At 41.7% G+C, this 19,487-nt stretch overlaps 1 protein-coding gene across 5 annotated transcripts in view; it reads left to right on the top strand.

The window, feature by feature from the left end:
• Window positions 1-19,487, top strand: part of PPFIA2 (PTPRF interacting protein alpha 2) — a 422,696-nt gene that overhangs the window by 331,220 nt on the left and 71,989 nt on the right. For all 5 annotated transcript variants that reach the window (XM_029079000.2, XM_029079003.2, XM_007666225.3 and 2 more), the window contains 5 exons: window positions 1,167-1,302; window positions 2,548-2,768; window positions 7,207-7,444; window positions 11,737-11,766; window positions 13,811-13,941. In XM_029079000.2, coding sequence (XP_028934833.1) covers window positions 1,167-1,302; window positions 2,548-2,768; window positions 7,207-7,444; window positions 11,737-11,766; window positions 13,811-13,941 — 756 coding nt within the window. The remainder of the gene's footprint in view (window positions 1-1,166; window positions 1,303-2,547; window positions 2,769-7,206; window positions 7,445-11,736; window positions 11,767-13,810; window positions 13,942-19,487) is intronic.

The following is a 19,487-nucleotide window of genomic DNA, read 5'->3' as shown; positions in this document are numbered from 1 at the left end:
AGGCTTGGGAGTCAAAAGACCCGAGTTCTAATCCTGCCTCCATCACTTGCCCGCTGTGTGACCTTAGGAACTTCTCTCTTCCTAAGTTTCCTCTTGTTTAAAATGAGGATTCAAAATCTGTTCTCCTTCCTACTTAGACTGTGCGCTCCATGTGGGACAGAGACTAGGTCTGACCTGATTAATTGTCACCCCATGTTTTGGAACAGTGCTTGACATTTAGAAAGCATTTAACAAATCCCATTATTATTATTGTTATCATCATCATTGCTGTTATTATTTTCATATTAGGGAAATCAGTGAGTAGGCTGATGCAGTCGTCAAAGCAGGAAATGATGAGTGCTTGGATCAGAATGGTAGCAGTTTTGATGGAGCAGAAAGGGTGGAATTTAGCAAGGTTGAAAGGGTCGAACTCTCGGGATTTGGTGGCAGATTGAATTGTGTGATCTGGTTGAGGGAGAGATGAGTTGAGGTATTTTTTAATGGTTTTTCTAGCCATTAATATGTTCCAGGCATTGTAGTAGGCACTGGAATAGATACAAGCTAATCAGATTGGACATGGTCCATGTCCCACATGGGACTCACAGTCTAAATCCCCATTTTACAGATAAAGTAACAGAGGCACAGAGAGGTTAAGCGACCTGACCAAGGTCACAGCAGACAAATGATTGTTTTGGGTTTTTTTTCATTAATTGGACTTATCCTCCCTTCCTTCTCCTCATAGCCATTTTTTGAAAAGCTGTCGATTGTTTTTCTCCATTCCTGACTAACTAGAACTTAGGTACGGCAATGAGAAGTGTCTTACGAACAGGAAAAACAAAATCACATAAAAGTACTATAATTAAATTAAACTGTTCTTATTCTTAGAATGTTGCTCCTCATTGTCATATCAGAAACAGTTCTCCTGACAGATCAACAGATAATCTATTTTGTTTTTCTTGAATAAAGAAAGAACAGATTGAGGATGGGTTAGAAATGAGTGATATTCTGTTGCATTTGAATTTGTCTAGCACATATCATTGACATGTTGGATTGTAAGCTCCTTGTGGGCAGGGAACATGTCTACAAACTCTGTATTATCAGACTCTCCCAAGTGCTTAGTCCAGTGCTCTGCACACAGTAAGCCCTCAATAAGCATGACGATTGATGGATTTATTTCTCTTTTCCAGAACTCACATAGACACCACAGCAGAGTTGCGATATTCCGTAGGTTCACTTGTTGATAGCCAGCCTGACTACAGATCCACTAAAGTGATAAGAAGACCGAGGAGAGGGCGAATGGGAGTCCGAAGAGAAGAACCCAAGGTTCAACTTTTTTTCACCTTTCATCCCTTTCAGTGTTTCACAGTGAGATTAGAAGCTCCTGGCCAAAATAAAAATAAGCCTACCGGTGAAAACAAAATGGGATTCTCAGTAGCTTCCAAAACATGTAAAACATAAATTGGCTGGGTTTGATTTTTTAAAAAAACACCCACTTTTCTCCTGTTTTCAGAGAAAATGAATTAGTTATTGAGGGTGGTCCTTGAGCTTGAAGCTCAAACCAGTTGATTCTACTTGTTCTCACGTTGATTGGTCCCCTCAGTACAAAAGAGATTCCATTTTACTTTAGCAGGAGAGAGCTTAAAATGGCTAAAGCCAATTCTTGGAAAATACAACAATCTCTTGGTCATTAAACAGAAGTTTGAAATATGTTGAAGGCTAAATCTGCTTAGTGACACACTTACTGAGTTCCCAGGAGTAGCAGCAGCTTGAGAAGGATCCTTGGCTTACCAGGTTTATATTGCTCCATTAGTGCAAAGTGCATTTTCACTTGATTTTCCCACCACTCCATTGGCCTTCCTTGCTACCCACCAGCATCTCTCTGGTTCTTGGCCTTTTCCTAGATCACTACGGATCCTTTATATCCCCCTTTCGACTGTAAGCCGATTATGGGCAGGGAAAGTGTCGGTTATACTGTTATACTGTGTTCTTTCAAGGGCATAATAATAGTAATAATAATAATGGTATTTGTTAAGCACTTACTATGTTCCAGGCATCGTACTAAACACTGGGGTGGATACAAGCGAACCGGCTTGAACCCAGTCCCTGGAAGTCAGAGAACCTGGGTTCTAATCCCAACTCCGCCACTTGTCTGCTTTGTCACCCTGGTCAAGTCACTTAATTTTCTCTGTGCCTCAGTTAACTCATCTGTAAAATGGAGATGAGCGTGAGTCCTATGTGGGACATGGTGTTCAACACGATGAGTTTGTATCTACCCAAGTGCTTAGCACGGTGCCTGGCACATAGTAAGCACTTAATAAATACCTTAAAAAAAGTGTGTATGGTATATATATCCATTACATTTGGTAATATTAGATTACCTCTGGCTCTTAATTATTGTTGTGGTGGTTGTTATTCATACCAAAGAATCGCCTTTACCAAGTACAAATGCTGGAGGCTATTTTCAGTTACTCCTTTATTAAAAAGGTCCATTGCAAAAAACTTTGTCCAGAAAGGAAACCCTGTATAATGTCCAATGTGATAAATACTTTGGTCTGAATTACTCTCTAGGCTAAATCACTTGGGGAGCATGAGTGGAACAGAACTCAGCAGATTGGAGTTTTGAGTAGCCATCCATTTGAAAGTGACACCGAGATGTCTGATATCGATGATGATGACAGAGAAACTATTTTTAGCTCCATGGACCTTTTGTCTCCAACTGGACATTCTGATGCCCAAACACTAGCCATGATGCTTCAAGAACAGCTAGATGCAATCAATAAAGAAATCAGGTAATTTTTGACCAGCATTTGAATTTGTTAAATATGCATGTACTTTGCGATAACAAACAGCAGTTTCAGAAAGTGATCCAGGTAACGAGGCAATATTGTAAGTTTTGTATCGGGGTTTTTTGGAAGATTCTTTGGATGCATCAAAGGCACTTTTTATACCGTTAGCCCCATTTCTTCAAAGTGTTATAGTCTATTGTCGGGGAAGCAGCGTGGCTCAGTGGAAAGAGCCCGGGCTTGGGAGCCAGAGGTCATGGGTTCGAATCCCGGCTCTGCCACTCGTCAGCTGTGTGACCGTGGGCAAGTCGCTTAACTTCTCTCTGCCTCAGTTACCTCATCTGTCAAATGGGGATTAACTGTGAGCCTCAAGTGGAACAACCTGATTACCCTGTATCTACCCCAGCGCTTAGAACAGTGTTCTGCACATAGTAAGCGCTTAACAAATACCAACATCATTATTATTATTTCCAACCTTCATTCCTATGTGATTCCACCTTCCAGCAAGCTCCTTTGAAAAAGCAGTTATTCAATTCACAGTTAAACCACATAATTTTTATTTTCCAGTCTGACAAACTATTAAAAATGAACTTTGAATTCTTTCACTTTGGGAACTGAACATGTAACCTCTTTCAATCTGTTTCCGTAGAAGACATAAGTAATAATAATAGTAGTGGTATTTTTTTTTTTAGCACTTACTATGTACCAGCCACTCTACTAAGTGCTGGGGTGGATACAAGCAAATCAAGTTGGACACAGTACCTGTCCCACGTGGGGCTCACAGGCTCATTCCCCATTTTACAGATGAGGTAACTGAAGCACAGAGAAGCTAAATGACTTGCCCTAGGTCACACAGCAGACAAATGGAAGAGCTGAGATTAGAACTCAAGTCCTTCCGATTCCCAAGCCCATGCTCCATCTACTAAGCCATGCTGCAAGTGTTTCATGTGATATTGTATCTTAATGTTTCATGTTGTGTATATTGATGTAGTAAAACTTCTACAGTACAGCTTTCAGGGCTAAGGTCTATCAATATTCACATATTTGGGGCGGAGAGGAACTAAAAAAGGAAATTTAAAGATATGTCACACTTTCTAATTGAAGAAATAGCAGTTGAGATTCAAGAGTCCAATTAAGGACCTTTTCTGGTTAGTTCTTAAAGGGCCAGGGACCCTGGCTAATTCTCACTCAGTTGTTCTTCCCCAATGTATAGTACAGTGCTTTGCACACTGTAAGCACTTAATAAATACTCTTACTACCACCACTAAAGCAAATTGAAAGTGACTAGGCATCTCCGATTGTCTCTCAAAATTTCTCTCCCTCACCCACTTACGGTATCTTAGAAACTGGCAGGATCTTGGAAAGTTTCATCTTTGGCTCTAATTGTGGCTGAGAGGTGATAATAGGGAACTTGTCTGCTCTGCTACCTTGGGCATGTAACTTAATTTCTCCATCCTCAGTTCCCTCATCTGTAAAATGGGGGTTCAATAGCTGTACTCCCTCATACTTTGACTGTGAGCTTAATTTGGGACAGGTACTGTGTCTGATCTGACTACCTTGTATCTACCACAACGCTTAGAACACTAAGCATATTAAACATTTAACAAAAATGATAATGATAAAAATAACAATAACCCAGGACAACAGCATCAGCAGCAGCAAGTGACAGCCCATGATAGTGGCAGAAGAAGCAGCCTAAGCAAAGAAGCAGCCTAAGCCAAGGAAGAAATAGTGTATCAGGAATAGCCACCATTTCTGTTAGACAACACACTAAAATGTCTCAATGACTGTTTCTAAGATTGGGCATGTGACTGCATGTTTTTGCCACTCCTTTCTTCTTCTTTTTCTATCCTTGTCATTCTCGTCTGTCTTTTTCACTCTTTCCTTCTGCTTTTATTCATTCCCCCTCTTGACTGTGAGCTCTTTGTGGGCAGGGAGTGTGTCTGTTGTGTTCTCAATAAATACAAGTGAATGAATTAATTCATTTGGTTTTATTCATTGAGCACTTTGTGCAGAACATGTACTAAGCACTTGGGAGAGTACAGTATAACAATGAACAGGCACATTCCCTGCCCACAACTTAAAATACCTTTAAAATACCTGTAAACAGGTATCAGACATCATCTGGGAGAGCACGATATAACAGAATTGGTTAGATATGTTCCCTGTCCACAAGGTTATTGCTATCAATCAGTCAGTGATATTTATTGAGCACTTACTGAGTACTCTGCTAAGTGCTTGGGAAGCTACAGTGGTATTAAAACAGTTACTATGTGTCAGATACTAAGATAATTTCAAATGATCAGATAAGGCACTATTCCTGTCTTACATAGACTCACAGTTTAAGAAGGAGGAAGAGCAGGTGTCTTGTTCCCATTGTACAGGTGGGGAAACTAAGGCTCCGATAGGTTAGGTGAGTTCTCCAAATCCACACAGTAGGCAAGTAGCAAAACTGAGACTAGACACTAGATTCAGGACTCTCAACTCCACACTCTTTGAACTATGCCATATCGTCTCTTGTTGCTGTCTTTCTTTTCTCTCTCTCTCTCTGTCTCTCTCTTTCTCTCTCTGCCTGTGTCACAGGAAACTAATGATCTGAGACGAGTACATAACAAACGTCCTTATCATAAAATTCCTGTTTGAAATAAACTCTGAATCATTCTCTGCAATTGCAAATTGATTCTTCTCCCACTGTAGTTAATGAATCATGTTCAGTCAGAGGATATTTAATAATGGATGTCTTTGTTGTGACAAGAAATGTATCATTTTGTTCATCAGTGGAAAATGTATGAATATGAAAATTTCAATATCAGATTATCGTCCCAAAGAACTCCAACTATCTTCAAGTGCTGCTATTGCATTGGGCAAATTTAGTAATGGCACAATTTGGGCATTTAAAATAGCTTGATATTTTCATCTTCAAACACTAGGCAACTACTTTTGCAGTACATTGAGAAGCAGGGTGACTTAGTGGAGAAAGCGAAGGCCTGGACTCTGCCATTTTTTTATGGTACTGGTAAAGTAATAATAATGTTGGTATTTGGTATTTGTTAAGCGCTTACTATGTGCAGAGCACTGTTCTAAGCGCCGGGGTAGATACAGGGTCATCAGGTTGTCCCACATGAGGCTCACAGTTAATCCTCATTTTACAGATGAGGTAACTGAGGCACAGAGAAGATAAGTGACTTGCCCACAGTCACACAGCTGACAAGTGGCAGAGCCGGGAGTCGAACCCATGACCTCTGACTCCGAAGCCCAGGCTCTTTCCACTGAGCCACGCCGTACTCACTGTGTGTCAGATACTGTTCTAAGCACTGGACTACATACGAAGAAATTAGGTTGGACACAGTCCCTGCCCCACATGGCAGTCACAGTTTAAGTAGGAGGGAGGACAGGTATTTAATCCCCATTTTACAATTAAGGACACTGAGGCACAGAGAAGAGAAGGGACTTGTCCAAGGTCACACAGCAGACAAGTGGAAGAGTCAGAATTAGAACCCAGGTCCTCTAGCTCCCAAGCCAGCACTTTATCGACTAGGTCATGCTGCTTCCCATGCTGCTCCTGCTTATTCCCAGAGCAATTATCTGTCCAGGTCACTGTGCTTGTGCTCTTAGATATCATGAGATGCAGCATGGCCCAATAAAAAAAAAAAAAAAAGCACCGGTTCTCATCCCAGTCCTGCCATTTGCCTGCCATGTGACCTTAGACAAGTCGCCTAATTCCTTCGTGCTTCAGTTTCCCAATTGTAAAAAGAGGGGATTTCAATATCTGTTTCTGTTCTCCTGCCTAGTTAGATTGTGAGCCACATGTGGGACAGGTACTATGTCTGACCTAATTAATTTGTATCTATCCAAACTCTCAGAACACACAGTAAGTAAGTGCTTAGCAAATATAATAATAATCTGAAGGTAACCTAGTGATGTTTCCAGATTTGTTAATCTGTTCTCACTGTTTACACTCCCAGTTACCGTGCTTCTCTTCGGCATGTTTCATTATAAAGTCAACAAAGGTAACAGCTCTGAGGAATGTTGACGCAACCAATTTGCTTCATTTGCTTCATTTTGTATCCTGACAGGAAACAAAACATGGGCAATTGATTATTGGATGACTGATGTGTAGGGACTTGAAAATGTCAGAGTTTTAAAAGAACTTTAAATAATGGATGCTATTATCTGGGAAAGAAAAAGGGAAAGAAAATTGTAAGTCCGTTGTCATAAAAAGAGATTACAGAATCTTTCAATGCACTCTAGGATATTTGTGCCCCGGATTCTTTGGAAGTCACTGAAGATCTGATAGAACTGAGAAGCCAAAAAGAGGCATTATGAATATATTTATATCAGGATTAAATATAAAGACTTAGTGAACTCTAAGAATATTCTTAATTATCATTCAGAGCTATTGGGTAGCATACCACACTGACCAGACTTCAAACGTGTCTTTCAGGTTAATTCAGGAAGAAAAAGAATCGACGGAACTGCGTGCCGAAGAAATAGAGAATAGAGTGGCCAGCGTGAGCCTGGAAGGTTTGAACCTAGCGAGGGTCCACCCAGGTACATCTATCACCGCCTCAGTAACAGCTTCATCCCTGGCAAGCTCATCACCTCCCAGTGGCCATTCAACTCCTAAACTCACTCCTCGCAGCCCGGCCCGGGAAATGGATCGAATGGGAGTTATGACACTGGTAAGGAAACGAGTCAGCCGGTGTCTGTGTGTGAGCGTACTACACGCACGGGCGCACGCAGACAAGCGCGCGCACACATTCTGCCTTTTGATGTTCAATATGGTTTGCAGACGATGCTGACAAAACTGCCCCAGGAGATGAATGCATCTTCCAGAGTAGGTCAGCTCATCAACACTGACGGAGTGTTTCCAGCAACAGAGCTCCACTGTGGGATTGATTTTTTTAAAATGGTGTTTATTGAGCGCTTACTATGTGCCAGGAGATGTACTACGTGCTAGGGTAGATAAAGCTCACCTCCTCCAAGAGGCCTTCCCAGACTGAGCTCCCCTTTTCCCTCTGCTCCCTCTACCCCCCCTTCACCTCTCCGCAGATAAACCCTCTTTTCCCCCCATTTCCCTCTGCTCCTCCCCCTCTCCCTTCCCATCCCCTCAGCACCGTACTCGTCCGCTCAACTGTATATATTTTCATTACCCTATTTATTTTGTTAATGAGATGTACATCGCCTCGATTCTATTTATCTGCTATTGTTTTAATGAGAAGTTCATCCCCTCGATTCTATTTCTTGCTATTGTTCTCGTCTGTCCGTCTCCCCCAATTAGACCGTAAGCCCGTCAAAAGGCAGGGACTGTCTCTATCTGTTACCGATTTGTACATTCCAAGCGCTTAGTACGGTGCTCTGCACCTAGTAAGCGCTCAATAAATACTATTGAATGAATGAAAGGTTGGATATAGTCCGTGTCCCTCATGGGGCTCACAACCTTAATCCCCATTTTACAGATGAGGTAACGGAGGCATAGAGAAGCGACTTGCCCAAGGTCACACAGCAGACAAGTTGGGGAGTTGGGATTTAGAACCTCGTCTTTTGGACTCCCAGGCTCATGCTGTATCCACTAGCCATGTTGCTTCTCGTGTGATTGTGCGAGGAGAAATGGATGGCAGCAGAATACCCAAAAATCTTTTGTATGGGAGAACTGAAAGGGGGCACATGGAAATATGATGGATAGAATAAATTCTATAGTGACATAATGAAGCATGTTTCAAATGATATGACTTAGCTGTTGGACTGTGGACAGACCACTGGAGACAATAGGAGAGACTGGGATACAGCAATCGGGAGAAGAGTTTATGTGTGACGAGGGGATGTGATTTATGGATTTTTACCACCAGTAATGCATGTGGAGCTTCCTATTTTTGGCGTTTCAATATATGGAGCAGTGGGGCCGAGTGAAAAGAGCACAGTTCGGGTAGGGGACCTGAGTTCTAGTCCCTGCTCTGTCACGTGTCTGCTGTGTGACCTTAGACAAGTCACTTAACTTCTCTGAGGCTCAGTTCTCTCAATGGGGACTCAATACTGTTCTCCCTTCTACTTAGACTGTGAGCCCTATTTGGGATCTAATGGTCTAATATCTACTTCAGCACTTAGTACAGTGGTTGGCATAACATAGTGAGCACTTAACAAAAACTAGTATTATTATTGTTATCGTTGATTGCTTCCTCTACTAGCAGCAACTCACGGCTTAGCCCCCGGCTTTCTCCAGAGGATTTCAGGGCCCCGTACAAGTATGAGAGCCTGGTCTCCACTCCAAGGCATTACAAAAGGGTAGGAGAGTCAGGAACCCTTTGGCATGTGAAGCAGAACGGTGTAATGGATGGAGCACGGGCCTGGGAGCCAGAAGAACCTGCGTTCTAATCCCAGCTCTGCCACTTATAATAATAATAATAATGTTGGTATTTGTTAAGCGCTTACTCTGCGCAGAGCACTGTTCTAAGGGTTGGGAGGGTAATCAGGTTGTCCCACGTGAGGCTCACAGTTAATCCCCATTTTACAGATGAGGTAACTGAGGCCCAGAGAAGTGAAGTGACTTGCCCACAGTCACACAGCTGACAAGTGGCAGAGCTGGGAGTCGAACCCATGACCTCTGACTCCGAAGCCCGGGCTCTTTCCACTGAGCCACGCTGCTTCAATGAGAAAACATTCAAGTACAATAAAATTTAGTATCAGTATCATTCTAAAATTGCAAATAGCTTGTCTGCTGTGTGGCCTTGGGCAAGTCCCTTCACTTCTTTGTGCCTCTGTTACCTCATCTGTAAATGGAGATTGTGACGGTGAGCCCCATGCGGGAAAGGGACTGTGGCCAATCTGAGAACCTTGTAGCTCCCCCAGCACTTAGAACAGTGTTTGGCACATAGTAATAACAGATGCCATTATTATTATTCTTATTTGGAATATTATGCTGTCACATCCTGCTCATCCAGGCTCACCGATCCCTAGCGATACTCTCTAGGTTGATCCATGCACACCTCAGAAATGCTTGGATCAGAGGGATTGATAGTAGGGGCAGAACAGAGACCTCTTGGAAGCACAACAGAATTCAAATTTTGTAGGAACTCGGTGATGGTGCTCGGCACACCCCAGATATGACTTCTCTCCTCACTTGAAGCAACTGCACCACACTGTATCCTATGAGGATTCATATTTTTTATCTGTGCTACCCGGAAGTTATTTCTTATCACAGTTCAAGAAAGAAGCATGCTCTACATGAAAATCTGAAGCCCAAAGCGTTTATCACCAAAAGCACAGATCCATATATTATCGTGTATGTATGTGAGGAATTTTTTTCTCCATGGTGCAGATGTGGAGGGCTTCATCTAGTAAGTGGCCACAACAATTTTCTATTCACGGTATTTTAATTTCACATTAAAGTGGTCCATCTTCTTCTTTCATTGCCCAACAGTCCATTGTTTGGAGTGATTTTCTCTCATGTTTTAAAAAACATTAATAATAATGATAATATTTGGAATATTTGTTAACCTCTATGTACCAAGCACTGTACTAAGCACTGGGTTAGAAACAAGGTCATCAAAACAGACACAGTTGTGTCCAACAGAGAGACCTAGTATTTCATTCCCATGACACTGATGAGGAAACTGAGGCCCAGAGAAGCTAAGTGACTGGCCCAAGGGCACACAGGCAAGTGGAAAACATACTGTTTCTTTTAATTGCTCCTTATGGTCATCAAACTTAAGTTGACCTCGGAGCAAGTGTGTGGGTGTTCTACTGTCACCCACAATCTCTGGGTTTGGCCTTTGGACCAGTGTACGTAATGGTTTACTAAGACCCAGTCTGATCTTTGGCCTGTTGAAATAGGAAGGTGGATTGAGGGAGGATTTCACAGTGACATAGTTCACTTCACTGCTTTCCCCCATCTCTTTTATGCTGCCCTGTAGCTGCGAGAGGAATTCCTGGAACATTTGTACATAGCTGAGCTATTTTCCCAGTGATGTGCTAGTCCCCTTCTGCTGCTATGACCAGGTCCCTTTCTATTGCAACTGGGCATTCCCGGGGAAAGTAGAGAAAAGAAGAAAAAGACAGTCCCTCTTGCCTCCACATCAGAACATTAAATAATTAAAGGGACTGTTATGCTAGCTTAGTCGTGCAGACTCTGTATTCCCGTTTGGCCATTAGTCTACTAATCTTGCAATTTTAGAATGATAGTGATACTAAATTTTATTGTACTTGAATGTTTTCTCATTCATTTTGATTCCAAACCCCAGAGCTGAAATGTAAAAATCTATTTTGATATGGAGCACACTTTCCATTTCATTTGCTCTGAGTGCAATAAGGGAGTGGCAAGTGTTGTTAATTATCAGCTGTAGTTTTTTTGTAGAGCACTGCTTTAAGGAGAGACTGGAGTACAATGGCTTCCTCTCTATTAAAGCCCCCGGATTGGTGAATTTGATCTCTGGTTTAGTTGATGACAGCCAAGAAAAGCTTTAACTTGCCATTTATTTTTTTACTGGTTAGTCTTTTATTCCTCAAAGCATCACCTACGCAAACATGCATTTTAGGTTGATTGTCGAAAATATTTATCATGCACAGACCTGTGTTTTTTTTTAAAAGAACAATTAAGATTCCAGCATTATGCTAAAATAAATCAAGTTTTAGAGCATAAATCACCCTTGAGGGAAACCAAACGGTCAAAGAATGAAAAACGTATTGTCTATCAAACTTAGTCACAAACTGGGTTTTTCTCCAAGTAATTCTGTATGCCTTTCACTTCCTCTGATCTATTGAAATGGAAAAAATCTTAATAGTGTCCTATGCTAAGAGACTTGGGGTTATTCTACGTGGACCTTTGCCTTCAGATTTGAAAGTCTGTACTCTGATGCTGGCTTTATCTCTTGGCAAGTAATAAATGATCAGCAGTTGATAGTTATGCTCATTCTCATTCATCATGTTAAAGTGATTTTCAGTAATTAGGCTTTTGTTTTTGTTTTGTCTCCATTCACAGCCAAGTGATCTAAGGAAACATCGACGAAAGGTACGGTGAATCATTTTTATGAATTATAACAGATTTAAAACTTGCTATTATGTCATCTGCATTTTATTCACCCTCAAGCTTAATATATGGGAATCTGTCAAGCTAGAAAAGTCACAGGAAATTAACCATGAAAAGAGTGAGAAAAGCATTAGGTGAATTTAGGTGTTTCTTAGTATTTGGCTATGATCTCTTAGTCAAATAGCCTGCGTATCTAATAGCTAGTCTCCTTTGCTAAATAGCAGCATTTTAGAATAATTTCGCCATAAGGCTTCAAAACCCATGCCTCTGACACATCAAAACCAAATGCGTGTTGGTATTGATAGCTTTTCACCCTTTTTCTAAAGATCTTCATGGGAGCAGATCTCACAAACTAGTTTACATTCTTAAATGTCCTTTTTCATAGTTTATTTTCCTACTGAGATGTGTAGACTTTTCCTTTTTGAACTTCTTGGATTTTCAAAACTTTGGTTTTTGGCAGATTCTCTTAGGATTTTGACATTTACCAGTGTTGAGCACTATAACTTGACAGATTTAATTCATCTTCTCTCTATGCCCATATTCAAATCACCAGTACAAATAGTGAATAACACTGGGACCAGAAAATTGGTCTGGGAACATCACCTCTTCTGCCAGTTTGGCTTGCTAACTCTTCTTTGATATAGGCCTTCCTAGACCCAACAGTTTATGACCAACTAAGCCTCATCAATAGTTTCATGTTTCTGTGCCATCCCTGGACGTAAAGGACATTGGAAACTCTTAGATATGGTCAGTTCCACAGCAATATTTTCCTTAACAGGATTTGAAAAAAAACTCAATTCCCACAATAATACAGGAAGTAGCTAGAAGTAGAAATGGACATCACTAGCCTACTCATGACCGAAAAGGTGCTGAGATTTACTGGGCAAAGCCTGGCAATTTAACATCCATTTGATTTAAAATATTAAGTGTATGTTTGTCTTAACAAAGCAAGTTGATACTGTTCCACCTTCCCGAGGTGAATGATTTCTTTTTGCATCTTTCCTGATATTGAAGACGGGTTTCCAATCTGTAGTTTTAAATCCTGAGTCTTTTGCTTCCTCTGGTCACTTCACAGTGACTTGACCAAGTTATAGAATAATTACCATGAGGTCCCACTAACTTCAAAGCATCCATATTTTTGCTTTTATCTTTGATCAGTACTCACTACATTGTCATTTCTTACCCTGCCATTTCAGTTTTGGTTTTGTTTTTAATGGTATTTTTTAAGAGTTTACTATGTGTGCCAGGCAGTCCTAAGCACTGTCCTAAGGTAATCAGTCTCTGTGCCTCACAGTCTTAATTCCCAGTGCACAGACGAGGCACAGAGAAGTTAAGAGAGATACTCCAGGTCACACAGCAGACAGGTGGCAGAGCCGGGATTAGAACCCCAGGTCTTCTTACTCCCAGCCCCGTGCTCTTTCCACTAGACTACGCTGCTTCCCTGTTGTGACAGTGTTGGAATCTTTTCCTTAATCAGCTGGATAGTTGAATTTTTTTTCCTTCAGAAGAAGTGAAACATATTTTAAGCAACATAGATTTTGGCATTTCTTTTTCGATGACAGATTCTGCCATTTCATCCAAGGCGTCGTGTGTTCTGACAAAACCAGTCCCTATCTCCTAGACCAAACTGGTTTTCATCTCCTATGAAACAGTAATCCAAAAATGTCAGTCCAAATTTATGTAAATTGACTCACTAGTCCTTATGTGATTTGTTAATCGGGTGCATGTTTTAAATATATAAAACTATCTTATTGACTGGGCTATTTAATTCTCCAACAACAGACATGAGGACAGTTTCATGTTTTTAGTAGAAAATGTTTGCAAGCTCTATGTAGGTATTTTGTATTCACAATCAATCAGTCATATTTATTGATTATGCTAAGCACTTGGGAAAGCACAATATGACAGAGTCGGTAGACACATTCCCTGCTCACAAGGAGTTTACAGTCTAGAGGACTGTAAATGCCAGATTTGTATTTTACCCCATTTTCATTTCATCCAACTCAACTCATGGTTTGATCTGCAGATTGCAGTGGTGGAAGAAGACGGTCGTGAAGATAAAGCGACAATAAAATGTGAAACCTCTCCACCTCCCACACCTCGAGCTGTCCGAATGACTCACACCCTTCCTTCTTCCTACCACACAGATGCCCGAAGGTGAGGCTCACAGGGCTCAGTTTTATATATATGAAATATATATATTTATATCTGTGGCCCTTATGTTGCCACAGACACTACAAAAAGATGGACTTAGGAGTGTGAAATCATCATCATCATCAGTGGTGCATTTATTGAAATTCTATTGTGTGCAGAGCGCCGCACTAAGTGCTTCATTCCGACAGAGTTGGTAGATATGTTCCCTGCCCAGAGCAAGCTGACAGTCTAGAGGGGAGACAGACATTAATAAAAATTAATAATTTCTAGTATGTAATTTATAGAGAGGTATGTAAGTTAAATGAATATCCAAGAACCAATTGTGACTTCAAGATATGGTTTGGTTTAGCATTTAAAGTTCTCCAAAGGTAAAAAAAATCATACTGCTTTAAGATCACGGTGCCTCTGCCTCCCTTTATACACAAGATATTAGACAGTGACCTTCCGGACCAGCTATTCAAACATATCTTAGTACAGCGCTTAGTACAGTGCTCAGCACACAATAAGTGCTCATAAATGTGATCAAATGAATGAATGAATCATACCGGAAACCCGAATATTCCGAAGTTCAGCTCTATTGCTCATCTCCGGTCTTGACTGCTGTTATTTGCCCATAGCACTGTGGCCTAGTGGATAGAGCCCAAGTCTGGGAGTCGGTAGGACCTGGGTTCTAATCCCAGCTCCACCATTTCTTTGCTCGGTGACCTTAACTTCTCTGTGCCTCACTTACCTCATCTTTAAAATGGATATTAAGACTGTTAAGCCTCATATGGGACAGGGGCCGTGTCCAACCTGGTTAGGTTATATCTACCCCAGTGCTTAGAACACTGCTTGACACAGAATAAGCTTAAAAAAATACCATTGTTGTTATCATTATTATTATCTTAAACAATCACTTCTGAGGTCCTAATGAAATTTTTAGATTAAAGAGAACATGATTTTAACAGCGAAACTCTTGTACAAGAGGTTCAGGGACCATCTTCTTTTAGCTGTTTTCATAGCAGTCCTCACTTTTGCCAAAAACAACAACAAAAAAGTGGAATATGCTCTTTTTTAATGGCATTTTTAAGTGCCTACTCTGTGCCAAGCACAGTGCTAAGAGCTGTAGAGATGCAATTTAATTAGGTCGGGCACAGTCCTCATCCCACACAGGATGCACAGCCTTAGTCCCCATTGACGGATGAGGTAATTCAGGCCCAGAGAAGTGAAGTCACTTGCCCAAGATCATACAGCAGACAAGTGGGGGAGCCAGGATTAGAACCCAGGTCCTTCTGACTCCCAGGCCCATGCTTTTTCCACAAGGCCACGCTTTGTGGCACATTGTATAATGTGAGGTTTATCCCTCCATGGCTAAACCACTTTCACGTAGCAGTTCTTTTCCGAGAAAATCTTCATAAGGAATGGGAGACAGAGGCAAATGTAAAAGCAGCACCAAGTGCTGCAAACATCACACATGACAACACTACAGGAGACGGCCTTTTTGTGTGCACAATGTATCTGGGACTGTGGGTCTCAGATTGCCTTTTTCAAGCGCATATATGTGCTGTTGTAGATGACTCTCCCAGTGCATGAGACTCAAGATACAGTCTACTACATAGGTCATATTAAGGCACTTTTTCTCAACCATTCCTTCTACCAATGGGATAGAACAGTATAGTACATTAAATCTGGATCTGTTTCACATATTCATTCATGGCTTTTATTGAGCATTTCTTGTGTGCAGAGCACTGTACTGAGCACTTGAGAAAGTACAATACAACAATAAACAGTGACATTCCCTGCCCACAGTGAGCTTACATTCTAGAGGTTAATCTTACATTCTACAACAGCCATGCTTGATGACATAATGCCTCGTTGCTTATGTTAGAAACCAAGTCCAGTTTATGGAAATTCTTCAAATTCAATTCATTCAATAGTATTTATTGAGCGCTTACCATGTGCAGTGCACTGTACTAAGCGCTTGGAATGGACAATTCGGCAACAGATAGAGACAATCCCTCTCCATTGACCCCAAGTGTCTTTAAACATTCATTCAATAGTATTTATCGAGCGCTTACCAGGTGCAGAGCACTGTACTAAGCGCTGGGAGTGTACAATTCGGCAACAGATAGAGACAGTCCCTCTCCATTGACCCCAAGTGTCTTTAAACATTCATTCAATAGTATTTATCGAGCGCTTACTAGGTGCAGAGCACTGTACTAAGCGCTTGGAATGTATAATTCGGCACAGATAGAGACCATCCCTGCCCATTGACGGGCTTTAAACATTCTAAACAGGAGGTGCTATGAGAGATGCTCATGCATCAAGCTCCTTTGGCAAATCAGGTGAGAACCAGGGATTAATCAATCGATTAAGAGGTGGTATTTATTGAGCACTTAATATGCTCAGAGTACTCTACTAAGCACCTGAGAGATTGCAATACAACAGAATCTAGCAGACACGTGCCCTGCTCACAGTCTTGATGAGCCTGAAGAGAAAACAAGCAAGGTTATGGACAGACTTTCACCTTTTAGGAAATCTTATAACTAAGCCAAACCAAGTACTGAATCAAGAATATAATAGTAATGGTACTTGTTAAGTGCTTTCAGTGAGCCAAGCACTTTAGTAGGTTCTGGGGTAGATACAAGATTATCAAATTGGACACAGTCCTTGTCCCATGTGGCGCTCACAGTCTAAACAGGAGGAACATCCTGTGATTTACACTGGCAACATCCAACTCAGCCATGTCGTAGAATTTTATTACCTAGGTACCTAGATATACTTGTATCTCCAATGAGGCAAGAATAAAGAAGCAGAAAACCAATGAGCAAGTCCAGCATATTCTGTGAAGGATTTGGCAACAACGTATCATCATGCTTTTATGCAAATTCAAGCTCCACCAAGCTATAGTGTTGCTAATCTTTTATAGGGTTGTGAGATAATGATAATAATGATTACGGTATTTGTTAAGCGCTTACTATGTGCAGAGCACTGTTCTGAAGCTCTGGGGTAGATACAGGGTCATCTGGTTGTCCCACGTGGGGCTCACATTATTTAATCCCCATTTTTACAGATGAGGTAACTGAGGCACAGAGAAGTTCCTTGCCCAAGGTCACACAGCAGACAAGTGGCATCATCATATCTAGCTTCTTGAATGGTTTTCAGGGTATATGAAAACAACGGTGGACATTAATAAAAATAATGATGATATTTCTTAAGCGCTTTCTATGCGTCAAACACTGTTCTAAGCGCCGGACTAGATATAAGGTTATCAGGTTAGATGCCGTTTCTGTCCAACATGGAGTTCACAGTCCTAATCCTCCTTTTACAGATTAGGCAACTGAGGCAAAGAGAAGGGACTTGCCCAAGGTCACACAGCAGGAAAGTAGCAGAGCCAGGGTTAAAACCCCCATCCTCTTACTCCCAGGTCTGCGCTGTCTCTGCTAGGCCACTACTATATTGCAAGCTATATAGGGAAAAGGAAAGCAGCTTCTCAAAGGAAATTCAAACCAGTTGCAGTAGATACAGCTCAGAAAATATGCCAGAACACTTAGGAGACAACTGTTGCAGACTAAACAGGTGTGCTGTGACCAAGCGGGAGTTGTGAGATGATTGTGAGAAGAGCAACAGAAGCTGGGAACGGCAAATAGATCAGGATAGAAGGGGGTTTTGCTTCTCTTGTTGCTTTTCTCAACCGCACGACACCAGGAACACACTCAGGGCGTACAGACAAAGCCTGAGCAAGGGAAAGAGCCTGAAGTAGGATATATGTCCGAAATTTTGAAGCAGCATGGTGTAGTGAATAGAGCATCAGTCTGGGAGTCAGAAGGTCAAGGGTTCTAATCCTGGTTCGGCTACCGAACAGCGTGGCTCAGTGGAAGGAGCCCGGGCTTTGGAGTCATAGGTCATGGGTTCGAATCTCGGGTTCGAATCCCGGCCGTGCCACTTGTCACCTGTGTGACTGTGGGCAAGTCACTTCACTTCTCTGGGCCTCAGTTACCTCACCTGTAAAATGGGGATTAAAACTGTGAGCCCCACGTGGGACAACACTGATTCCCCTGTGTCTACCCCAGCGCTTAGAACAGTGCTCTGCACGTAGTAAGCGCTTAACGAATACCAACATTATTATTATTATTACCGGCCGGCTGCGTGACCTTGGGAAAGGCACTTCTCTGTGCCTCAGTTACCTCATCTGTAAAATGGGGGTTGAGACTGTGACCCCCACATAGAACGGGGACTGTGACCAACTTGATTTGCTTGTATCCTCCCCAGCACTTAGAATAGTGCCTGGCACAGAATAAGCACTTAACATTTGCCATTAGAAGGGTACCAACTGCTGAATTGGCTCCCATTTTTTTAATGGTAGTTTTTCCAAGTGCCCGAACTGTACTAAATGCTCGAGTAGATATTATATAATCAGGTTGGAGAAAGGCCGTGTTCCATTGAGGCTCCCAATCTTAATATCCATTTAAGGTAACTGAGGCACAGAAAGGTTAAGTGACATGCCGAAGGTCTCACAGCAGACAAGTGGCTTAGTGGGATTAGAACCTTGGTCCTTTGACTCCCATTCCCAGAGAGAGCTCAGCAAGGCCTAGGGGATAGGGCATGGACCTGGGAGTCAAAAGGACCTAGTTTCTAATTCTAACTCTGCCACTTGTCTGCTGTGTGACCGTGGGCAAATCCCTTTATTTCTCTGTTCCTCAGTTACCTCTTTTGTAAAATGGGGATTAAGATCGTGGGACATGGACTGGGTCCAACCTGATTTACCTGTGTCCACCCCAGTGCTTAGTACAGTGCCTGTTACATAGTAAGTGCTTAACAAATACCACTATTATTATCATTTTTATTACTATTATGTGTTACTAAGGAAACCATAAAGTGATCTCTAAAACATTGTGGAATAATTCACAGGATACCACCCAAATGGCTTAAAAGTAAATAGATTAGGTTCAAACACTGAGGACAGAAAAGTTGGGAACAATAGGTTAGAAGAACTAATAATTTATAATTCCTCAGTTATGAGATTTAGTCTTTCTATCTTTAGACAGAAATCAGCACATTCGAATGAGGGGGAAGGTGACTTTTCAGGTAGTTATTTCGTGTTATATGGTTCTCGGAAAAAAAAAAAAACAAACCCAGAGAAGGGAACAGGAACAGATAATTTTGGAGAAAGACATGCTAAGAGAAGCAGCGTGGCTCAGTGGAAAGAGCACGGGCTTTGGAGCCAGAGGTCATGGGTTCAAATCCCAGCTCGGCCACTTGTCAGCTGTGTGACTTTGGGCCAGTCACTTCTCTTCTCGGTGCCTCAGTTCCCTCATCTGTAAAATGGGGATTAAGACTGTGAGCCCCACGTGGGACAACCTGATTCCCCTGTGTCTACCCCAGCACTTAGAACAGTGCTCGGCACATAGTAAGCGCTTAACAAATACCAACATTAAATACATTGGCATCATGAGATCCCACAGTTAAAGGGAAGATATTAAAGACTGATACTTCCCAAAGGAAACCTAGTGCCTAGTCAGATTTCAGCGGATATTCCTCCATGTTTTTTTTTCTTTTACAGTAACTGT

This window comes from Ornithorhynchus anatinus, chromosome 14 (genome assembly GCF_004115215.2).
Source record: "Ornithorhynchus anatinus isolate Pmale09 chromosome 14, mOrnAna1.pri.v4, whole genome shotgun sequence".
Lineage (NCBI taxonomy): Eukaryota > Metazoa > Chordata > Mammalia > Monotremata > Ornithorhynchidae > Ornithorhynchus > Ornithorhynchus anatinus.
This window is presented reverse-complemented; position numbering and strand designations above follow the sequence as displayed.